Below are 22,324 nucleotides of genomic sequence, written 5' to 3'. Positions count from 1 at the left end.
TCATGTTCTGTTTTTCAAATGCAAAACGTACAGTACATATATACTATATGTACATACAGGTATCAGAATATATTTGTGAGTGTTGTGTGTTTTCTTACTGGGACAGGCCATCATGCGGCAGGTTCGTACGAGGGGTGGGGAGGGCAACCCTGAGCACAGCTCCCTGGCCAATGTCACCTGGCGGCCCATGGCTGTCAACTGGCGACACAGTGGCTCCCTATGCTGGATCCCCAAACCGCAGGACACTGAGCACTACAGAGTAAAATGGATAGGAATGTTTATTACAAACGAACCTAATCTAATCCAACATCCCTATCGTTGGAAAGAATATTTATGTTGAACAATTCTGTAAACCTTGGTTAGACTATAGATCTATATCTAACCTTGCCATTCTCTCTACGATCCGTGAGAAAACAGTCGCCAGTCAGTTGTGTGACATTCTACATAACAATAGTTTATTTGATTTCAGGAGTGCATCATAACACAGAGACAGCACTGGTGAAAATTACAAATTATCTTCAAATTGCATCAGACAAAGGACTTGTCTCTGTACTTTTCTTGTTAGATCTTAGAGTTGCATTCAACACCATTGACCGTTACATCCTATTACAGAGACTGGAACATTTAATTGGTATTAAGGGAACGGCACTTAGTTGGTTTAAGTCCTATTTATCATATCAATCATATTCTAGCCTATGCATCCTTTAGGCAATATCATCAGAAAACACTCCAAAAACATTTGTTGTTATGCAGATGATATTATATCTACTGATCAAGCCAGATGAAAAAAATCAGATAGCTGAACTTAAAGTGTGCCTTAAGGACGTAAAATCCTGGATGACCTGCAATTTTCCGACATTAAACTCAGACAAAACTGAAGTTATTGTGCTTGGTCCCAAACACCTCCCAAACACATTATCTAAAGATTTAGCTACTCTAGATGGCATAGCCCTGGCCTCCAGCACCACGGTAAGGAATCCCTGATTTGTTATGATCAGGATGTGTCTTTTAATTTGCACATAAAACAGTCTCATTTTTTCACCTACTTAACATTGCAAAAATCATGAACATCCTCCCTCAAAATTATGTGGAAAAACTAGTCCGCGCATTTGTTACTTCTAGGCTGGATTACTGCAATTCTCCAAAGTTGATTCAGAATGCTGCGGCACATGTACTGACGAGAACCAGGAAAAGAGAACATATTTCTCCCATTTTAGCTTCTCTGCACTGGCTCCCTGAGAAATCCAGAATAGAATTTAAAATCCTTCTGCTCACCTAACAAACTCTTAATGGGCCTCACTGCTTTTTATATCTTAAAGAGCTCATAGTACCCTATTACCCCCCAGAGCACTACAGGGTTACTTGTAATTCCTAAAATCTCCAAAAGTAGAATGGGAGCCGGAGCGTTCAGCTAACCAGCTCCTCTCCTGTGGAACCAGGTTCCAGTTTGGGTTCAGGAGGCAGACACCATCTCCACATTGAAGAGTAGGTTCAAGACTTTCCTCTTTGATAAAGGTTATAGTGAGGGCTCGCTTGGGTGAGTCCTGAACCATCCCTTAGTTATGTTGCTATAAGCCTAGACTGCTTAGAGACTTCCCATGATGCTCCTCTCTCCTCTTCTCCCTCTCCAGCTGTATGCATTCTTATCACATTAATGCATGTTACTAACAGCATCTTCCCTCTCCGGTAGTTTTGTGCTTGCTCTTCTCTCTCCTCTCAGTTTCTGTTGCTTTTTGCAGGTAATGCTACCTTCGGAGCTGTAGAATATGGATCAACCATTCTGGGAGACCTGGGCCTGATCTATTATTGTGGGCCACATACTGTCCCCATGTTCCTGCTCCACAACCACAACTACAGTTATTACACTTAGTTCTATTATTACTTATTATCCTTACTGTTATTTTTTGTATTAATATTGAAATTATTTGAGAGATATTGTAACATGAGTAAGGGTGGTAGTGGGAATTATTATTTCTGCATTTTATTTTCACTGAAGAAACTATAAAAATTATGCAATTTATGCAGGGGTTTGTATCAAACAGGTATGTTCCCTTACGTGTGGAGAATGTAGACCAGGGCATCTCTGTGGCACCACATTGCTTCATTTAAAATGGTATGTTGTGACACACTTTAAATGTAACAAAAAATTGCAGGCCCTGCAATTTGGATATTGCACTTGGCTATATTGCAAAATTTCCATTAGAAGGTTAAAAGTATGGTCCTGTACCACAAGGCAGGATTTGAAGTTATCGAGGTAACTGCAGAGCAGGTTATGTTCGAGATAAGAAATCAATGCTATAAAAGCACCGCCTACAGACCAATCAATTCTCTTGCAAAATGGTATCACCATTCGTTGAAGATCCTGCAGACTGTTTATAGGCTACTTTTATGTTTGCTGTGGGTGACAGAGAGATGCTCTTGTATACTGATACATCCTACAACAGAGACTGACTGAAGGACTAAAGCCTTATATTGTTGTACTATGAAAGTAAGCCTACTTTACAGTGTGTTTTTATATTTATTTTTCCTTTTCACACAGCATGCCACAGCCATTTAAAGAAATCGTTTCCTTTTTCTTTTTATGTGAAGCTAAATATTACAAAGAGAGAGAGCTGCCCCTCGGGAGAGAAGACTTTCCAATGTTCTAACTGAGTCTCATTCAAACTGGGTGGCAGGGCTCTCAGGGCATTCTTCTACACTGGGAGTGTCGGGCCTTGACAACGCAGCTGGCCTGATCCAAAATGTACGATCCCTTAGAAGTGTAAGCAGTGCTGGAGCTAACCTTACTATGTCATTAGAACATGGTTTCTTTCACATCCGTGATATATAAATTTATTGAAGAGATTTATTTGTACCATTGTCTCGCAACTACCTGCAAACCATACCTCTCTTGAGGAGCAATTTATACTCTGAGCAGTATTATATAAATGTAGATGATGCAACAGAGTTTGGAACCAACCTTTCCACCAAACGTCAGCACTGTCAAGACAGTTTGCTATTGGTTAATGCCAGAAATATTTGGAAAGTATTGGAAAATTTATATTTTATATTTATATATATATCTACTTCACCCCTGCAAGGTAATTCACATTTCGCTTTGATTCCATTAAAAAAATTTGTTCACAAATGTTGCTGTTATGAATTAATTAAATCGGGCCTAATTTGAAATTAGATATGTGTCTTTGGAAATATAGCTACAGTATATTGATAACATTGGCCTTCATTCAAGCTTGCAGCCTCCAGCCCCACACCATCATCTCTTTAATTTCTCTGCTCACCTTTCTCCATTCTCCTCCTGTCATGTAGGGCAGACAGTCAATGTTACTGCAGCTTCTGTTAGTGGCAGGTTTGGCCCCCCGGCAGGCCTCGTCTCCCAGCCTTCTATAGGCCCCTGTGGACAGGAGCTGCTTACAGTAGACCTTCCGCACCTGGATACCCCCACCACAGGACTGGGAGCACTGAAGGTAGGAGGAAGAGGATGGAGTAAGGAAGGGAGGAGTTTTATCAGTTTTTATTACACACACAATCACATCATATAAATAGGCACACACAAACAAAGTCCATACCTGCTGCCAAGGTTCAGTCTCCCAGGCTGGAGGACAGTTCACCTGGTTGCAGGGTTGCAGGATGGCAGGTTTGAATTCCTTGCACTCGTCCTCTGAAACAGTCAGAATATCCTGCTGATCGACGGACAACAGACGCATGCAAAACACACTCCTAGTCTGTATACCGACGCCGCAGGACGCAGAGCAGCTGGTCCACGCCGTCTCCTCCCATCTGCAGAGAGAGAGACAATAAAGCAGGTCAGACACACATTCAGCTAAATATTAGGTGGTTGCAATGTGAAAGGTGTTATATGTTTGTCATTTCACCTATGGTATGAAATAATCCCTTTGTAGTACACCATACATAAACTGTGTAATTTTCAAACTAATTTTAACACCCTAGTTTTGTAAATAAAGAAATAATGGTGAAGTTCTACACTCTCTCCTGTTGTTGTGCGTGTGTGTCTGTGGGATGGAGAGATCTGTGTGTAAGGCCCTACACTCTGCAGCTGCTTCCTGTAAATGTACATTAGAAGAAGAAAGAGCAGCAAATCACTACTAAATGGGCAAATGTTCTGCTGCCTGGAAATGCAGTGATGCGTGCGCACACACACACACACACACACACACACACACACCTGTGTAAAAAGTGAAAAAAAACACCTACACCTACCAACACCTCACAGCTGATTCATTTACGCATTGTATCTGGTTTGTTGTCAATCGCTGCACAATAAGAAATACAAAACAACAATTACATGCTGGAACTATTCCTTGACAGATGACAGCTAGGTGGGTGGTGATGGTGCATAGATAAGATGCTTGCCTTTGGTGTGGGAGACCTGGGTTTGATTCCCACTGTAAGACATCCACCATGTGTCCCTGAGCAAGACACTCCAGAGGGGCGCGACCTCTGAAGTCGCTTTGGATAAAAGTGTCAGCTAAATGTAAATAATACATTTTGTGAACAGAATCAGCATTTACTACCTGTAGCAAAACTTTCACATTTTCATAGTCGGCATGTTGAATGGACAAGATTTTTTGATCCTTCTACATGCATGAAATCAAACAAGTTTGATAGTTTAATAGTACATTTAAAAATGACCAAAATCCTTCTTAAAAATAAAATATATATAATAGTCAAAGTAGCAAAGCCAAACCCTTTTTTGCTTTTCAGATTCAGTTTTAAACTGCAATTATTCAAGTTGAGCAATTCAAATTAAAATATAAATGATTCAAATTCATTTTCTAGTGACACATTTCTGCCTATAAAACACTCTCTTCTGTGTGTGTTTGTATGTGGGTGTTTGCACATTGTTCTAACATAATGGTGAAATGTTATTTTAATGTGTAGGCTGGAAAAGTGTAGGCTGACAAGTAGTCAGTCTTAAACATGAACTAGGGTACTGCAGAACTGAGGAACAGAAGTGTGTGCGCTGCACAGCATCACAGTAGCATTCCCTGTTTATGCACCAGAGCTGTCATGGAGTGATCGTTTGCTTCTATAAGCACAGTTGTAATGATTAAGAACCTAGCTGGGCTCAAGCAATGACAGGTTTTCCAAAACAATCCCCTCTCCCAGGAGAAAATCCCCCCATCAACAACTGAAGATCAAGCCAGAATACTTATTAGTGGCTGTGGTTTGTAAAGTTTAAAATGGCACTCCAGTGACTTTGTATTGCATTTCCATAGTTGGGGGACTTAAGAGAGGCACATTAACAAGACTAAGGACTTCACTTCTTTGCAGCATAAAGATCTCAGCTAGTCTTCTTGACTGAACTTCCGCCAAGCTTCATTTCACCCAGTTTCATGAAAAATCGTAGGTCAATAAAAATTCTAATTTATTTATGTGTTAGGATCATGTTTATGTTGCAATGTAAAGATCATGGGAAACTATTTTGCTCTCAGATTTGATCAGCAATTCGTTTTGCATGTACTACTGTCACAGTAGTTACCAATTTTTATGGCAGAAAATGCTATTGTGGTGATATTTCAACACAGACCAAAGTGTTCAACTGACCAACAATCTTACATCCCTATACCTATACACCTGGTGAGGCAAAAGTAATCAACACAGCTTAGAGGAAAATAAGAAATATACACTATTTAAAGCATGTTGGAAAGCATAGAATGACTGGTTAAACCAGACTCCACCAAACAAGATGTTTAGTGTGTAAAAACCAACAGAGCCAACCTGGACCTGGATTTAGCTCCACCACGTCAGTGCCAAGAGCCAGAAAAATAAACCACAAGAGAAGCGGCACATTATCGGGACAAACCAGTTAAACCGGCCAAAACAAAAACAAAAACCACCACTTTATCAAAACCCACCATCCTCATTGCACGCTAAGGCAGGAACACTCTATAGTGAAGCAGGAAAAGGTCTGCAGGAGGCAAAAGATGCAGCCAGTGCACCACCACCAGACTACCCGCCACAATCAACCTGGGTTCTGCTGAACCTGTTCAAAGACAGGCAACAGGTTCCAGTCTCGCATGGATCTGACTGCCTGCAAACAAACCAAAGAAGGAACAGAAGACACACAGGGGGCTGTTTGAGCTGCAGCACCACTGGGCTAATGACTGTCCAGTGAATCGCAGAAGTGGAATGACAGGGGCAGATTGACTGTGCACGGAGCTGGAGAATTGTTGGGTTCCAGATGAGCAACATGACTGTAAGAACACCCAGACAGACAAACAAAAGCAAACTGTTATTTAATTCAGCTGATCAAAGAAAACACAAAATATACCATGCTCACACAAACAGTCTACAAAACTATTCCTACATACACAAATCTCAGGCCAAGCAGTCATCTTTTTGGTGGACTGGGCAGCAGAACTAATTATTAAAACATCAGATCTGACTCCTCAGAGAACATTAAAACAGCAGACGCTACAGGAAATTCAATAACAAAAAAATACACTGTTGGTTGATTCATTTCTATTGTCTGATAGCTGTCCAATTTACCTTTTGGGGTTGGATCTTAAGTGTGGTTTGGAAATATCTTTGAAATGCTGTGAGACAGGATAGGGGTTGTTAGGCAGGAAAAGTGTAATCCACACAGACCGCTCTATGTTTATGAATGGAAACTGAATGACACAGGCCCCAGAGCTATAAATAGATACCTGCCGGATACAGCATACACACACACTTGAGGCAGGGAGTGTAGTACAGACAGAAACAGATGTACAGTGGGGGAAATAAGTATTTGACCCCTTGCTGATTTTGCAGGTTTGCCCACTTACAAAGAATCGATCTATAATTTTAATCATATGTACATTCTAACAGTGAAAGACAGAATCCCAAAGAAAATTCCAGAAAATCACATCATATGAATTTATTAAAACTGATAACCATCTGATGAGGAAAAACAAGTATTTGACCCCCTGGACAAACAGCATGTTAATATTTTGTAGAAAAGCCATTATTGGCCAGCACAGATGTCAAACGGTTTTTATAGTTGGTGACAAGGTTTGTGCACATTTCGGCAGGGATGTTGGCCCACTCCTCCCTGCAGACAGCCTCCAAATCATTCAGGTTCCGAGGTTGTCGCCTGGCAACTCGAATTTTAAGCTCCCTCCAAAGATTTTCAATTGGATTCAGGTCTGGAGACTGGCTAGGCCACTCCAGAACCTTGATGTGCTTCTTCTTCAGCCACTCTTTTGTTGCTTTGGCGGTGTGCTTATGGTCGTTGTCGTGCTGAAACACCCATCCTCGACCCATCTTCAGCTCTCTCACTGAGGGAAGGAGATGTTGGTCCAGAATTCCACGATACATGGCCCCGTCCATCCTCCCCTCAATACGATGGAGTTGTCCCGTCCCCTTGGCTGAAAAGCACCCCCAAAGCATGATGTTGCCACCACCATGCTTGACGGTGGGGATGGTGTTCTTTGGGTTGTACTCGGTGTTCTTTGCCCTCCAAACATGACGAGTTGACTTGAGGCCAAAAAGTTCTATTTTGGTCTCATCTGACCACATCACCTTCTTCTAGGCCTCTTCTGAGTCGTCCAGGTGGTGAATGGCGAACTTCATGTGGGCCTGTACATGTTTCTTCTTGAGCAGGGGGACCTTGCGTGCGCTGCAGGATTTCAATCCATGACGGCGTAGTGTGTTACCAACCGTTTCTTTTGTAACTGTGGTCCCAGCTGCCTTCAGTTGATTCATCAGTTCCCCCCTTGTGGTTTTGGGATGATTCCTCACCGTTCGCATGATCAGGGACACCCCACGAGGCGAGATATGTGTGGAGGCCCAGACCGAGGGAGGTTGGCGGTGGTGTGGTGCTTCTTCCATTTCCTGATAACTGCACCGACAGTTAATCTTTTCTCTCCAAGTTGCTTTCCGATTCTCTTGTAGCCCATCCCAGCCTTGTGCAGATCAACAATCTTGTCCCTGATGTCCGTAGAAAGCTCTTTGGTCTTGCCCATGGTGGTGATGTTGGATGCTGGTTGTTTGGGTGTTGACAGGTGTCTTTTATACAGGTAACGAGGTGAGGCAGGTGTATTTGATGTAGATAATTGGTTGGGATTGGGGCTGTGTCTTAAAGAAAGACTAACTGGCTTGTAGGAGCCAGAATACTTGCTGTTTGGTAGGGGGTCATATACTTGTTTTTCCTCATCAGATGGTTATCAATTTTTATAAATTCATATGATGTGATTTTCTGGAATTTTCTTTGGGATTCTGTCTTTCACTGTTAGAATGTACATATGATTAAAATTGTAGATTGTTGCATTCTTTGTAAGTGGGCAAACCTGCAAAATCAGCAAGGGGTCAAATACTTTTTTCCCCCACTGTATATTGCATGTCACAGGTTTCACACAGATTATGAGCTAAAATGTTTCAGAGAAGGGCAAGAATGTGTCATGTTGAAAAGAGACTGGATGAGCTGGAGTGATGATAAATGTGCAGCAGGAGTGCAGTTGAATAAAGACTATCAAATGTATGACCCTGTACCACAAATTACATTGGGGTTCACATTTCAGACCCCTACACCATCTTATCCCAAGTTCCAGCAAACAGTAAATGGCTGTCAGTGGTAGCCAGCATTTAGCTAATGCCTTATTTAGCATCCCAGTCTACAAAAGATTCTCAACAGGATTTGCATTTTCATTTCAAGTTAAACACAGGTTTTGCTGCAGCTTTAAAAGAAAACCTAGATGGTGCAATACTTCCAAATGCACTACTGCAATATGTCGACGACTTAATGATTTGTTGCAAGTGAAATAGACAACAAGAAATAGTTGCAACATTTGGCACAGAATGGTCACAAAGCAATGGGTCCCTCTACCCTAAATGTATAACTGCCATACAAATACATCTCAAAACCTTTAACAAAGAAACAAGTAATGAGTTTTCTAGAAGTGACATAATACATGAGACAATGGATACCAAATTATCATTGTCTGAGATGTGCACCGAAAAGCCAAAAAGTGACGTTGACAGGACACGCAGAAAAAGCCTTTGTTGGTCTGCCAGTCTACAAACAGCACTGATGTTAGGGTTGCCAAGTATGAGTATTTTCAACCTCAATTCAACCTGACATACTATTTTATGTTTGGTAGCTACTGTCTGAGGAATCCGAAGTGACTTATTTCAATTTAAGAAATGTTGAATCTGTTTTTTGGGCTACTGAGGATAATAAAGTCTGATTTTAATTATGGTTTAACTAGCAAGAACCACATAATCAACAGGTATGATTAAATGATTTATTGATGATCGAAACAGAAGATGTATGAGGCTTGCGGTTGCCGAAGAGACATTTGAAAGCATTATGGGGAAGCTACGATAGGGAAATCCGCCGTAGCACCCGGGCGCGACGGACCCCCTTACAACCCTATGGAGAGGAAGAAGATCAGGAGGCAGGACAGAGAAAGGGGTGGGGGGAAGGGATGCAGGATACGAGAGCGAAGGGGAGGAGTTAGGACGTGTGGGTATTTATGGAAATGCTGTCGATGACATGGTTGATGTGTGGTCCCACTCCTGAAACTCTGCTAATTAGCACCACTTACATAAATATAAATGAATAAATTAAACCTTTACCTGTGAGTAAAATAAAATCAATCAAAATAAATCAATCAAAATAAGTTAGATGTATTAATTACCTAAATTATAATTTCTGAACCAGTTACAGGAGTCTTTAGTGGACCTAAAATGTTGAAAAGACCACAAATGTCTCTTTCAGCTAACATGTTTCATTATTAGTGTTTTTTCCAGCCCAAAATACATTTGTGTTCATATATCATATTGACAACTGTAAACCCCGCCCCCTTGTGCCCAGGTGCCACAGAGTCTATGCACGTCCCTTCACTAACCCGACCATTTCACTACGCCAGGCCTGACAGCATGTCTCATTGTGTTTATTCTGTAAGATGCTTGTTTTGGATGGCCACATATGGTATATCAATCAGTCTACACAGGAACAGCCCTAAGCATTGGTCCCAAACCCTCTAACTGCACTCCAAGAAGTAATCTCCATGTTTATTGAAACTAAAGCATGCAGCTCTGTTTTGTTTTCCTCTAAACTGCATCAATGAGCTTAATTTCCAAGTTATTCTAACATCATAGTATGAAAAATGAATTACGGCTTTAAAATTTGGAGTTCATTCTTGGCACAACATGTCTGCTCTCTGCGCGTATAGATGGCATGAAGGATTCTTTTGAAAGGAGACTAACTGGGTCTAATTCTACAGATTGTAATAGTAATTTAGGGACTTGGCCAATCCTTATCTCCTTGTTTCTGGGTCTAGACTTCTGACATCAGCTTTAATGTTCTTTATTGAGACATTTTTCTTGCCTTCTTCTTTAAAATCACATTAAGTTGTGGCAAAGAAACATGAGATCCTTTTTTCTGCTTACTGAGTGCCAGAAAACAAAGTAGACTCTGAGATGCACTCCCTCATTGCGGCGTAGCACCCGAAAGTACCACTAAATCCCTACATTTCTACCCAGTTAATTATTGAGGTTTTGTAATACAACACAATTTGGAACTCAGAAATGTGTTGTATTTTAAAACATCAACAGTGGACTGGTTATCTGGGTGAAAGGGTAGTGATGGTGCAATGGATAAGACAAACGCCTTTGGTGTGAGGGACCCGGGTTCAATTCTCACTGTGACCCATCCACCATTGTGTCCCTGAGCAAGACACTTAACCCATCTTTGCATCAGAAGCATGCAACCTCTGACATGTATAGCGATTGTAAGTCGCTTTAGATAAAAGCGTCAGCTAAATGTTTAAATGTAAAGTGCACTGGTGATTATAATCATTCAGAAAACATTTTACCTCTTACTCATTTTATTTATTTTTGTATTAAAACAGATCAGTCCTCTACTGTCACATCGTGCAACAACAGCTGTGACCACCACAGATCAAGCCAGATATGATCTCCATTGAGTACACACAATGGCAGAAATACACACATTTGGTAGCACTTTAGATTACAGCTTGGTAAAAACATGGTAATAGTTTGATAATAAAGAGGTAAAAAATAAGTAATACAATGTAATTACCAAAGTAATAAGCAGGTAATTAAGTAAGGTAGTTTGGTATTAACAAAAGGTATATCTGGGTAACATTAGACTGAAATCTACTCAACAGAATAGAGCAACGAAGGAACACTTTTTAGTGATATGGTAATATTTTGGCAACAATGTGGTAACCAAACAATAAATTTGTTACAGTTACACAGACATGTAGTTTGTAATTACCGTGAAATTAAATAGAAACTGGAAGTTTAGCATTTTGCAGCCTTGATTCATGGATATTACACAGAAACGTTTTCAGGTAACAAGTCACAATAGCTTCAATCAAGCCAGATGAAACCAACCATTGGTTAACTTCAAGCATGCCTTAAGGATGTAAAACCCTGCAAATTTTTGATGTTAAACTCAGACAAAACGGAAGTTATTGTATCTGGCCCCAAACGCCTCCAAGATGCATTATCTAAAGATATAGTTACTCTAGATGGTATTGCCCTGGCCTCCAGCACCACCGTGAGGAATCTCGGAGTTATATTTTTAACTCAAAGATCAAACAAACTTCGCATGGATGTCGTTAGGGCAATTTGAGGGGGCCTGAAGCTACCCTAACATGATCGTAAGCCCCCCAAATCATAAGAAAAGTAATTAATAGATTTTAAAAAAAATTAAGCCCCCCACCCATACCATAACCATTAGAAATGTTAGTGCCTGAATCTAAGTCACTGACTTTATGGATTTCGACCGGCTAACCCTACAGCTGTGCACATCGGCCTCACGTTAGCCTCTTTTGTGTTGCTGCGACGTAGCAAATGGTGGCGTTTCATACAGACGCTGAAGGATACCTTTAGTGTAAAATAATTATGCTTTGCCACGCTGTCTGAAAGCATCGGTAATGATGCACTGAGATGAGAATGCGTTGAGCTTATAGTTAGGACTGGCTCAGAAGAGTCCTGAGCCATCCCATAATTATGCGGCTATAGGACTTCCCATGCAGGTCCTGCAGGTTTTGCCTCCAGACCTGCAGAGTCTGGATCTGTGGTTGCAGACAGCCTGCTGCCTCCATGTTCCTGCTCGACACTGCCTGCTACAATTATTCTAATTAGTCCTATTATTATCATTAATATTAATATTATTAGTAGTACTATTATTTAGTTTCATGATGTCTATACCTCTACCACCTTTACTGTGGTCAGAGCAGGCCCTCACTGTAGTGTGCTTGTTCTGTGAGCTTTCTATGTGGCTTCAGTGACCTTTTGGTCTCTCACCTTGGGGGGCATGGCTCAGGGTTACAGATGCGGATCATAATTGGCGGCCTGCTGGATGAATCACAAGCAGAGTCCTCCACCTCCTCACCCTGCTCCCTGTTAACACACCTCACAACTGCTTTCTGCTTCCCTGGTTAAAGGACATACACAAGAACCAGTTGAACATGAAAGGACAATAGGCATGGGCAAAAGAATTCAGAATTTTTTAACTGCCAAACTCCATTTGAGAAACCTCACCAGCAGCACATGTGGCTGAGCAGGCAGTGAAGCCTCTGTAGTCCCAGCTATACATATCCTGAGTCTGGATGTGAGGGGGCCCGTGGTCCTGGAGGCCTGAAGTGGTGCCTGGACTTGTGACACATGGCCACTGGTTGCAGGGCCTCTCCAGCTGGGGTCTGTCCTTGCCACACTCCTCCTCTGGAAGGTCCACCTCTGTCTTAGTGAATGAGAGCAGCACCCGGCACTTGACCTCCCGAGTTTGCCTGCCAGGCCCACAAGTGGCACTACAGGGTGACCAGGGCCCGGGGACGAATCTGTACACAGAGGCAGAGAACATAATACACAGAGCCATAGCATCAAACATTTTTGTTTGACATGTGTTTTGCACCTGTTTGCCAAAAAAGCGCTTACAATCAGCTGGTTAAAAGATTTACAGTATCATAATATCACAGAAAGTAAAAGTGATGGGCAAAATACAACTGCATCTAATTCAATTTAAGATTGTTAATTAAGTTGACAGACTAAATCCTTTATTTTAGATAGAGACTGACATAATCTGACATTTAAGGAAGCATTTTGGCAAAATCTCAGCTTGAATTTACAATGATCATCTGCACAAGATGCATCTATTAAAGAGAAGTGTGCTTTAGCTTGATATTGTGTAATCTGTAGTTTATTTGCATTATTGTTGTCCTTTTTTTTTGTTCTTTCTGTCTTCCAAACGGCTTGAGAGAGGCCTCAACAGTGACGGAACATTAAAGGTTTAGTATTATACTTGTTATACATGTTTTGATTCACGTGTGATATGAAAGTGTTTTGAACACAGGAAATGGCAACACCCTGTGTTACTGTGGCTTAGGGTTAGATCCCATAACCTTAACAAAGTATTTGCCTGTCCTAAGTTCTAATAAAAAAAAAATATTATTTTACCTAAACCTAACCAAACCTTAATCATAGTGGTTACAGATCAGAAGATCATCTTTTTTCAGTGGTCAGCTGTAAATTGTTTTGGAAGTTGCTGACCAACTATGCCTGCCAATAGCGATGTCAGATCACAAAACTTGCATATATGTAGGTTGTTTTGGAAAGCAGTTACACACGGCATATTGTGCTGTTTGGTTTGGTGAAACTGAAAGAAAGAATGCAGGTTTGAGGCTCAGTTGGTTGGTGTTAATACTATAATCATGCTTTGAGTATGACCTTGGGAACACTAGTTTGGGAAAATAACCTTAACTCCAGGCCTTCATCTTTGAATGGAGTTCACTCAGAGAAATTTTTGGCATTTGGTCTGTCTGTTGTAATTATTTAATTTAGCCTCAGTAAGCTTTACTTTCATTCTTTTCTGGATCCAATTCTCACCTTCTTCCTCGTTGAAATGTAATTATTAACAATCATCAAAGTTAACTGCAGGTATTGCAAAGTGTACTATATTTGAAGTGCAGTGCATTCTTACTTTTAATTCTAATCTATACGAAGCAGATACTATGGCTAACATGAAAAACTTCATTTGCTTCAGTTCACTGCAGCTCTTCCCCATCCAACCACCATCCCAGTTATGGAACACTACACTGCTACTGCTGAAATACTAGAACACTTAAACAATAAAGCTGATATTCATAACTCCAGCTGCTTTATGTAATGAAATCCTTAAGCTGTGGAGTGCCTGACGCACCACAGGTAATGCGTGACAGTGAGCTTGTTACGGTTTCTGAACAGAAGTGAGCAGAGATATATAGTAGAGGAGACTTTCTGTAGAGCTCTCACTTAAAGGTATGTTCAAGCTCAGTAACACAGAGGTAACGAGGTTTATTTACTCCGTTACACATACTCAACTAACTTTATTGAGTGAATTGTACTTGTCTGATTAATTTAATGCATTATATGTTTACTCTTACATGAGTAGTTTTTCAGAGAAAAATCATTTCTTTTACTCTGCTACATTTGGATACATTCAAATACATGATCAATACATTAAGAGGTCAGCTGGTCCCAAGTCTGCTAGGGCTTCGTTATCCTACCGCAGTCAAGCATCTACATGACTCTGTACAGGGCAGAATAATGGCTGGAGCTACAGAGTGGTAGTATGGCTTTCAAATAGTTCTGGCAGCTAATATTTACAGATGAAAATTTTGTGCACGGTGCAGCGGACTCCGGTTGTGAAGGTTGTGAATTTTTAAAAAATCTTTTACTTACTTATTGGCATACTTGTTATTATACTGAGTATAATAATAACATAGTATTTTTTTACACATATAAATACAAGTGATGCTGCAATTATTATTACTTTTACTAATATTAATATTATTACTTCTGATGTTGCTACTATTAAGTACAGATTCATATACGGGTTGTTCTACACACTTTATTATGCTCGAGCCACTCCATGTTCACTCTGCCTTACAGGTATTGAGCTGCTCTTTTGTCTCATCTAGTGTTAGTTACTGGGTTGTGTTATATGGTATCTTGTCTTGTTAGCTGTTTAATGTGATTTTGTTTTTAGCACTGTGGACCATGAGGAACGGCATTTCGTTCATTTGTATACTTCGTATGTGGATAAATGACAATAAAACAAAGTTGAACTTGAAGTTGAACTTCTTAACCTTCACTGAGGAAGACCGTCAGTAGCTGAAATTATTCCTGTTACATCCACATCAACTAAAAGATCCAGTGTTCTTTTTGTTGTTTTTTTTTCTTTTCTGTTCTTAAGTTACTCGCTACTCAAGTAATTTTTTCAGTAAATACTTTTTTACTCTTACTCAAGTAGTTGATGACCACTTTCTCCTTGAGTACTTGTTTTTAACAGTACTTTTTCTTGAGTACAGTTTTTGGCTAATCCACCCACCTCTGCTTTTCAACACCATTATCAAAATATGAAATGAGAGAATTTCTTTTGGAAGAATGCTGTTCATCATGTGACTTCTACACACTTGACCTTTCCTTTCATTAGTCACCCATTTGTCTTTTGAGTACACACTTATCACATAGATATAGATGTCCACCCTTATTAACATACAGTCTATAATAAATGTTCAGAGGCAGTTGGTGCGTATGTTGCTACTGTAGGTAGCTTACAGCTAAGGCCTGTGCCATAGCCTGTATATAGTCAAGTCTGTTGGTTTGAGGTCATCACACTGTACAATGGAAAAAACAAAAAGGTCCCATGTTCAAATTTGCAAGAATGATGCAAAAATTCGCTTTGCTTTATGTCTGAACATTCATGGCACTTTTCACATTTTCTTTTTTTTTTTTTTTTTTTTACTTTTCACATTTTCTAGCACTTCAACAACATCATGTTACTTTCCTTCTAGAGACATATGTATTGCTTAACTTGTATCAAATGTCAAGTTAAGCTACATGCTACAAACATTTCAGAGCCACCCTTCAAGCCAACAAGGGGGCGTGTGTTTGATACTCAAAGATTTGTTTTTGTTGGCATATTCCTTCCATACAAATGTATGCAGGGTCATTACCAGAGCTGAGCTTCACATGATCATCATCAAATTATGTGGCTTACATAAGATTTGCTTGGCTGCATGTGATGAGGATTTTGCTTAGGCCTGCTGTACATGTATGTGCAAAGGACCTAAGCGTGCAGGAGCATTTTGAAGAGCATGTTTGCAAAGAGTCTGACGAGCGTATGTGTGTCAGCCAGGTCTTTGTGGTGTAAAGGGCTGGATTGGTAATCTGGCATACCGGGCAAATGCCCGGTGGGTCGACCCACCTTTGGGGCCGGTGTTACCTAAATTATTTATTTATATAGGCTAAAAACGGGCCAGCGATGTAAAGCATGGACAGCGGCCCATTGGGTAATTTTCTATACTGACATTGTGCGGGCCCAATCACATCTCTTACTAGCCCCCACCCCCTCTGCTCTCTGTGTCTTGCATTGCGGGCCAAAAAAAACATTATTCAGACGGCTGCCGCCAAATGCTCGACAATAACAGATATGTTTGCTGCTGGGGCTGCAGTAGCTTCAACATCAGCTGCAGGACCCGATGTAGAGCAGGCACAGGCACTTGAAGGAGTAAAAGAGCTGTGGTGGCCCCTGCCAGGCAGAGGAGGCAGCATGTGTTAGCGAAACAGAGTGACAAAGTGACAGGGCTGAGGGACAGAGAGAGCAGGAGGAGAGTGGAGGTGAAGCAGTAAGCATGGAGGAGGCAGGGAGGCAGGGCCATTTACACTGGGGACATCTAGCCACCACTTTCTGAGCATTTGTTAAAAATGTCCTGAAAAATGGCTTGCATCAACAAATGTTGATTAACAAATAAAAATGCAATGAGAAAGGTTTATTTGCACAATAAGAAAACCTACAATGCAATGTAAATATAGAAGAAAGTACTTAAGCAAAAATTAATAATAAGCTACTGATTACTCCATTATATTTTATTATATTTTTATATTGTGAATTGTTACCTGCCACCTGAATTTTGTGCGTCCCCTTATAAAAAATAAAGGCTTTTCCACCATAAATTGGTGCAGAAAATGTTTCCAGAATGCAGGAAATGAAGTGTTTAATGCTAAAAATCTTCTGGCCGAGGACTCCGGTCTAATAAAATATATTCTTGTCTTGTAGTTATGGACACCCAACTTGTGCAAATCTTACATCTCAGTGTTTTATCCCACCCTTAATCTGACCCCGTAAATGGATCGATGGTGTATTGGTGAGGGGTGTCTGACTGATTTTGGTGGGCCGCCTCGGCCAAAAATGCCAGGGCCGATTTTTTGTCCCAGTCCAGCCCCGGTGGTGTATGAGAGCTCTGAGAGCTGAAGGATCCCAGGGAGGCTATCAGAGCTGACCAGGCCCAGAGTAGCAGGCAATAATCACATGCTTATCGTCAGCAGCAGTAGGAGAGGAAAAAGAGCTAGACAGAGTCACACAGCCCTGGATAAGCTGTGTGTGTGTGTGTGTGTGTGTGTGTGTGTGTGTGTGTGTGTGTGTAGTGCTATGTGTCTGGAAAATTTCAATTGAACATGAATAAAGAGTGTATAATATACTATATCTACTGACAATATATTTCATCTTTACACATGCACAACATAACTTTATGTCATTCTCATGTCTGAATAAGCACCCTGGTCACTTTTACATAATAGTCAGGAAGGCAATCTTACTAGGTCGGACATAGTAATATTTCTCTATTACATTCAACATGGCACAAGTCTGACTTGAATGCCGTCAGAGTAATGTCATTTCTAACACAATAAATTTAACATCTCAATAAAAGATAATATTTTTTATTTGTTTTTTCAGGTGGGTAAAAGTCACAATGCACTTCACATCTTCTAACTAGTATTATGTGTGCTTGGTTTTGTCTATGGTTATATGTTCTGTCCTGCCTGAAAGTTTTAGAGAGCAGTGTTTAGACAGAGGTCTAATAACATTTACATTCGAGCTGTCTGAAATTAATGGTTAATGGACTGAAAAAACAACACAGTGGCAGTGAATGAGGAGTGAATGCTGAGTGGCCGCTGTGAGGAGAGCTGACCGTGTCTCTTTATAGTTCACATATGTGCTTTTAGGCATTTTTTTTTTACATACATATTTGCATTGTTAGGTCATTTTAGCTAGTATTCTACTACGTCAACGGACTGCCTCAACGTTAAGACTTGGTTTTAAGGTTACATTTTTGGTTTAGGTTAAAAGAGAGGTGGTCTGGATTAGACATTTATTTGTGATGGTTAGGGGCTAGGGAATGCATTGTGTCACTGAGGGACGTCTTTAGGGATATGTCTGAAATGGTCTCACTCTCCAAGCCTCTCAAGGGGTGGGCTGATGTTTGTTTGATTGACAACTGAGCTTGGCAGGGACACATGGACACAATGTTAAAGAACCAATTTTATCATCTAAGCTGACTGATTTTGCAGGTTTTTCATATGTTCAGCGTACTACAGCAGACTAGTTAGTTATCTAGTGATGTAAGCTGTAAAGTTTGTTGCCCATTCAGAACCAACAAGACATGTGTCCCTGCTTGTACCTACAGTAGACAAAAAGTAGACATTGGCTGGAAAACTAATCTGTCTGGATGTGAAGCACGGTTTAAGATGGTAATTAAAGTCAAATTGTTATACCGTGGATGCTTGTGGATTTGCTTTCTTTTTTTTTTTTTCAGTGAGCAGATGGAGAAATTTTGTTCAATGTAAAATAGATTGTAATTGTAAATTGCAATGACACTGTGTGTGTGTGTGTGTGTGTGTGTGTGTGTGTGTGTGTGTGTGTGTGTGTGTGTGTTTATATTTATCAGGGACAAATTACAGGAAGAATCTGAATAGAAGACGGGAGAAACATCAAATGCAGATGCTTCCAAGCACCAGGGCTCACTGAATGGTTTGGTGAGTATGAAAATCATCTGAATAAAAGGCTACAGCCTGTATAGTTTCCAGATCTCAAGCCAGTGCCCTCCACCACCGTCTCCATAAGACCAAATTATATAATATAAACTTTCATCTTCAGATCTTTTTAGACAGTCTGTGACTGTCTCTGATGCTATAATGTGTGTCCTTTTGTTATGTTTGGCTACATTCTATCTGCTGTATTCAGGTCTCTCTTGATCTGAATGAGACTACCGGATCAAATAAAGGATGTATATATATATATTTAAATGAGAAATATCTTGTAGATGAATGGTGTTTATCCCTACAATACAGTTCCACAGACTTCCACAGAGCACCAAAGCTGTCCTGGAGGCTCATGGGGGCCAGGCTCCATATTAAGACGATTTATTTTTGGTTTTTCTTTTAATTTGTCACCTGTCTGTATATACAGTGGATAGAGAAAGTACACACCCCTGTTAAAATGCCAGGTTCTTATGATGTAAAATAATGAGACAAAGATAAATCATGAACTTTTTCCACCTTTAATGTGACCTATAATGTGAACAATTCAATAGAAAAACAAACTGAAATCTTCGAGGGAGAAAAAAAAAAAAAAACTCTCAAATAACCTGGTTGCATAAGTGTGCACACCCTCTTATAACTGGGATGTGGCTGTGTTCAGAATTAACCAATCACATTCAAACTCAGGTTAACTAGAAGTCATTACACACCTGCCATCATTTAAAGTGACTCTGATTAATCACAAATAAAGTTCAGTTGTTCTAGGAGGATTTTCCTGATATTTTCTTAGTTGCATCTCTGAGCAAAAGCCACGGTCCACAGAGAGAGACAGTCAGGAGACGGGAACAAAAGAATTTCCAAAGCATTAGATATACCACGGAACACAGTGAAGACAGTCATCATCAAGTGGAGAAAATATGGCACAACTGTGACTTTACAAAGAACTGGACGTCCCTCCAAAACTGATGAAAAGACGAAAAGAAAAGTGGTCAGGGAGGCTTCCAAGAGGCCTACAGCAACATTAAAGAAACTGCAGGAATTTCTGGCAAGTACATGTGACAACTATCTCCCGTATTCTTCATATGAATGGGCTATGGGGTAGGGTGGCAAGACGGAAGCCTTTTCTTACAAAGAAAAACCTCCAAGCAAGGCTGAAATTTGCAAAAACACAAACAAGTCCCCCAAAAGCATGAAAATTTCAAAAGGTATGTTTGGCGCAAAAACAACACTGCACATCACCCAAGGAACAGCATACCCACAGTGAAGCATGGTGGTGGCAGCATCATGCTTTGGGGCTGTTTTTCTTCAGCTGGAACCGGGGCCTTAGTCAGGGTGTAGAGTATTATGAACAGTTCCAAATACCAGGCAGTTTCGGCACAAAATCTTCAGGCGTCGGTTAGAAAGCTGAAGATGAAGAGGAAGTTCACCTTTCAGCACGACAACGACCCAAAGCACACATCCTAATCCACAAAAGCATGGCTTCACCAGAAGAAGATTAATGTTTTGGAATGGCCCAGCCAGAGCCCAGACCTGAATCCAACTGAACATCTGTGGGGTGATCTGAAGAGGGCTGTGCACAGGCGATGTCCTCGCAATCTGACAGATTTGGAGCGCTTTTGCAAAGAAGAGTGGGCAAATATTGCCACGTGAAGATGTGCCATGCTAATAGACTCCTACCCAAATAGACTGACTGCTGTAATGAAATCAAAAGGTGCTTCAACAAAGTATTAGTCTAAGGGTGTGCACACTTATGCAACCGGGTTATTTGAGGGGTTTTATTTTTCATTTTTCCCCCTCAAAGATTTCAGTTTGTTTTTCAATTGAATTGTTCACATTAAAGGTGGAAAAAGTTCTGACATGAAATCTTTGTCTCATTATTTTACATCATAAGAACTTGGCATTTTAACAGGGGTGTGTAGACTTTTTCTATCCTCTGTACATATATGTGGTATGGTGAAAGGAGCACTACAAGGTGTGTTTGTGTCTAATGTGTGTGTACTCACGTGGGGTCCTCTGTAGCAGTTTGGTGTTCCTCCAGTTCGTGGGCTTGTTTTAACCAGGGCACCTTGGCCTCCACTGGCAGGGATTCTGACAGAGACACAGAACATTAGCAGGGTTTTGACCATGAAACTCACACAATTGACACTTTTCACATGTCACACATCCATTTTCTCACACAGTGCAAAAACTAATTTATAACATTGTGGCACAAATCAACTCTGTCCAGCTAATACGATATCAGCATATGCTGGGACAGTATTCAAGTGGACTCTTTGCTGTGAGTCACAGACAGTTTATGACTAGAGTGGTAATGTTACTGGTAGAGTTTTGCAATACAAAAACCACTAACCAAAGCAAGTTTGATAAATTGATGTGTCATTGTTTAAAGGATGTCTTTAACTACCTCCAAAGGTAAAAGTTAGATATGGATACATGAAGGATAATATTTCTATATTGGATATTAAATTTAAGACAATGAGATGGTGGCTATACAATGTTTTTATACTTCAAAGTAGGGAGTAAAAAAGGTTTGTATTTTGAGTTACAGTGAGAAGGTATAATTGAAGAGTGATGACCCCGACCCTTGCAGTGGGTCAGGTCACATAGCCTTCTGATAAAATGCACCAACTAAAAAAAATGCAATTACTCACTCCAAACATAACCTAAAAGTTAGCAGCCCTGAATTCCTTACATCCCAGTCATTCCAATCTGACACCAGTGATCAGGGCCCAAATTTATCAAGCACCTCAGAATAGGAAATTGGTCCCAACTGGACCGAAGTAAAACAAACTGTTCCTACTTTTAGGCATAAAAAAGTTAAACCATCAAGATTCTTAACCTGGGGATGTCATCCTGTCCCCTGCAGGATTTAGAGCTTTCCTGGTAGGGGTTCTCAGCAGGAGGTGAGTGATAAAAATGAGTAGGCATGAACACAGTGCATATAATTTAGAGCATCTGATGGAAAATTACAACAACAAGCAAGATATTGCTTGGATTGATTGGTTTTATGCATGATATAATTGTCCCATCTACTTTAAGCTGATGATACACAGAGCAACTTTTAGAGATATGTTGCCATCAATGGTAATGAGTAAAGATTACTAGCGTGTAACTGTAAAGGTAGGGAGGTGGCTGAACCCTATATTTGACAGATGGCCCTCCCCAACAATATTAATGTTTTCGTCGGACCTTCCGCTTAACTAAGAAAAGTGTTTGCAAGTGGCTGTGGTATGGGATAATAGCCTCCATGTTAACCATTACAGTCATGGAACATACTAGGTCGGAGGGTAGGAACCATTCAATGCAAAGCGTAACATTACATTTAGTAATTAGTTACAACATTTGGCTAAATATCCATGGTCAACATGTTACCTTTCACTTTACAAGACGGAAGCATGTGTTGCTGAACTTGCGTTATTATTATAGTTGTGTTATACACGTGTTTCATAAGTATTTTATATTCTCAAATATGACATATTGGTTGTATTTG

The 22,324-nt window shown here is 40.4% G+C and overlaps 1 protein-coding gene across 3 annotated transcripts in view; it reads right to left on the bottom strand.

Annotated features, from left to right (window-relative positions):
* Positions 1-22,324, bottom strand: part of adamtsl3 (ADAMTS-like 3) — a 217,423-nt gene that overhangs the window by 21,374 nt on the left and 173,725 nt on the right. For 2 of the 3 annotated variants that reach the window (XM_038702057.1, XM_038702058.1), the window contains exons 15-20: positions 20,838-20,922; positions 12,520-12,815; positions 12,283-12,412; positions 3,567-3,777; positions 3,279-3,458; positions 99-252 (exon numbers count right to left, since the gene is read on the bottom strand). In XM_038702057.1, the coding sequence (XP_038557985.1) occupies positions 99-252; positions 3,279-3,458; positions 3,567-3,777; positions 12,283-12,412; positions 12,520-12,815; positions 20,838-20,922 (1,056 nt within the window). Of the gene's footprint in view, positions 1-98; positions 253-3,278; positions 3,459-3,566; positions 3,778-12,282; positions 12,413-12,519; positions 12,816-20,833; positions 20,923-22,324 lie in introns of those variants that run through there. The other variant, XM_038702059.1, reaches the window with a different exon arrangement.

This window comes from Micropterus salmoides, unplaced genomic scaffold (genome assembly GCF_014851395.1).
Source record: "Micropterus salmoides isolate LMB-PRFRI ecotype aquatic unplaced genomic scaffold, ASM1485139v1 Ms_hic_scaffold_6, whole genome shotgun sequence".
NCBI classification, from domain to species: domain Eukaryota; kingdom Metazoa; phylum Chordata; class Actinopteri; order Centrarchiformes; family Centrarchidae; genus Micropterus; species Micropterus salmoides.
The sequence above is the reverse complement of the archived record's forward strand: the minus strand, read 5'-3'. Positions and strand labels throughout refer to the sequence as shown.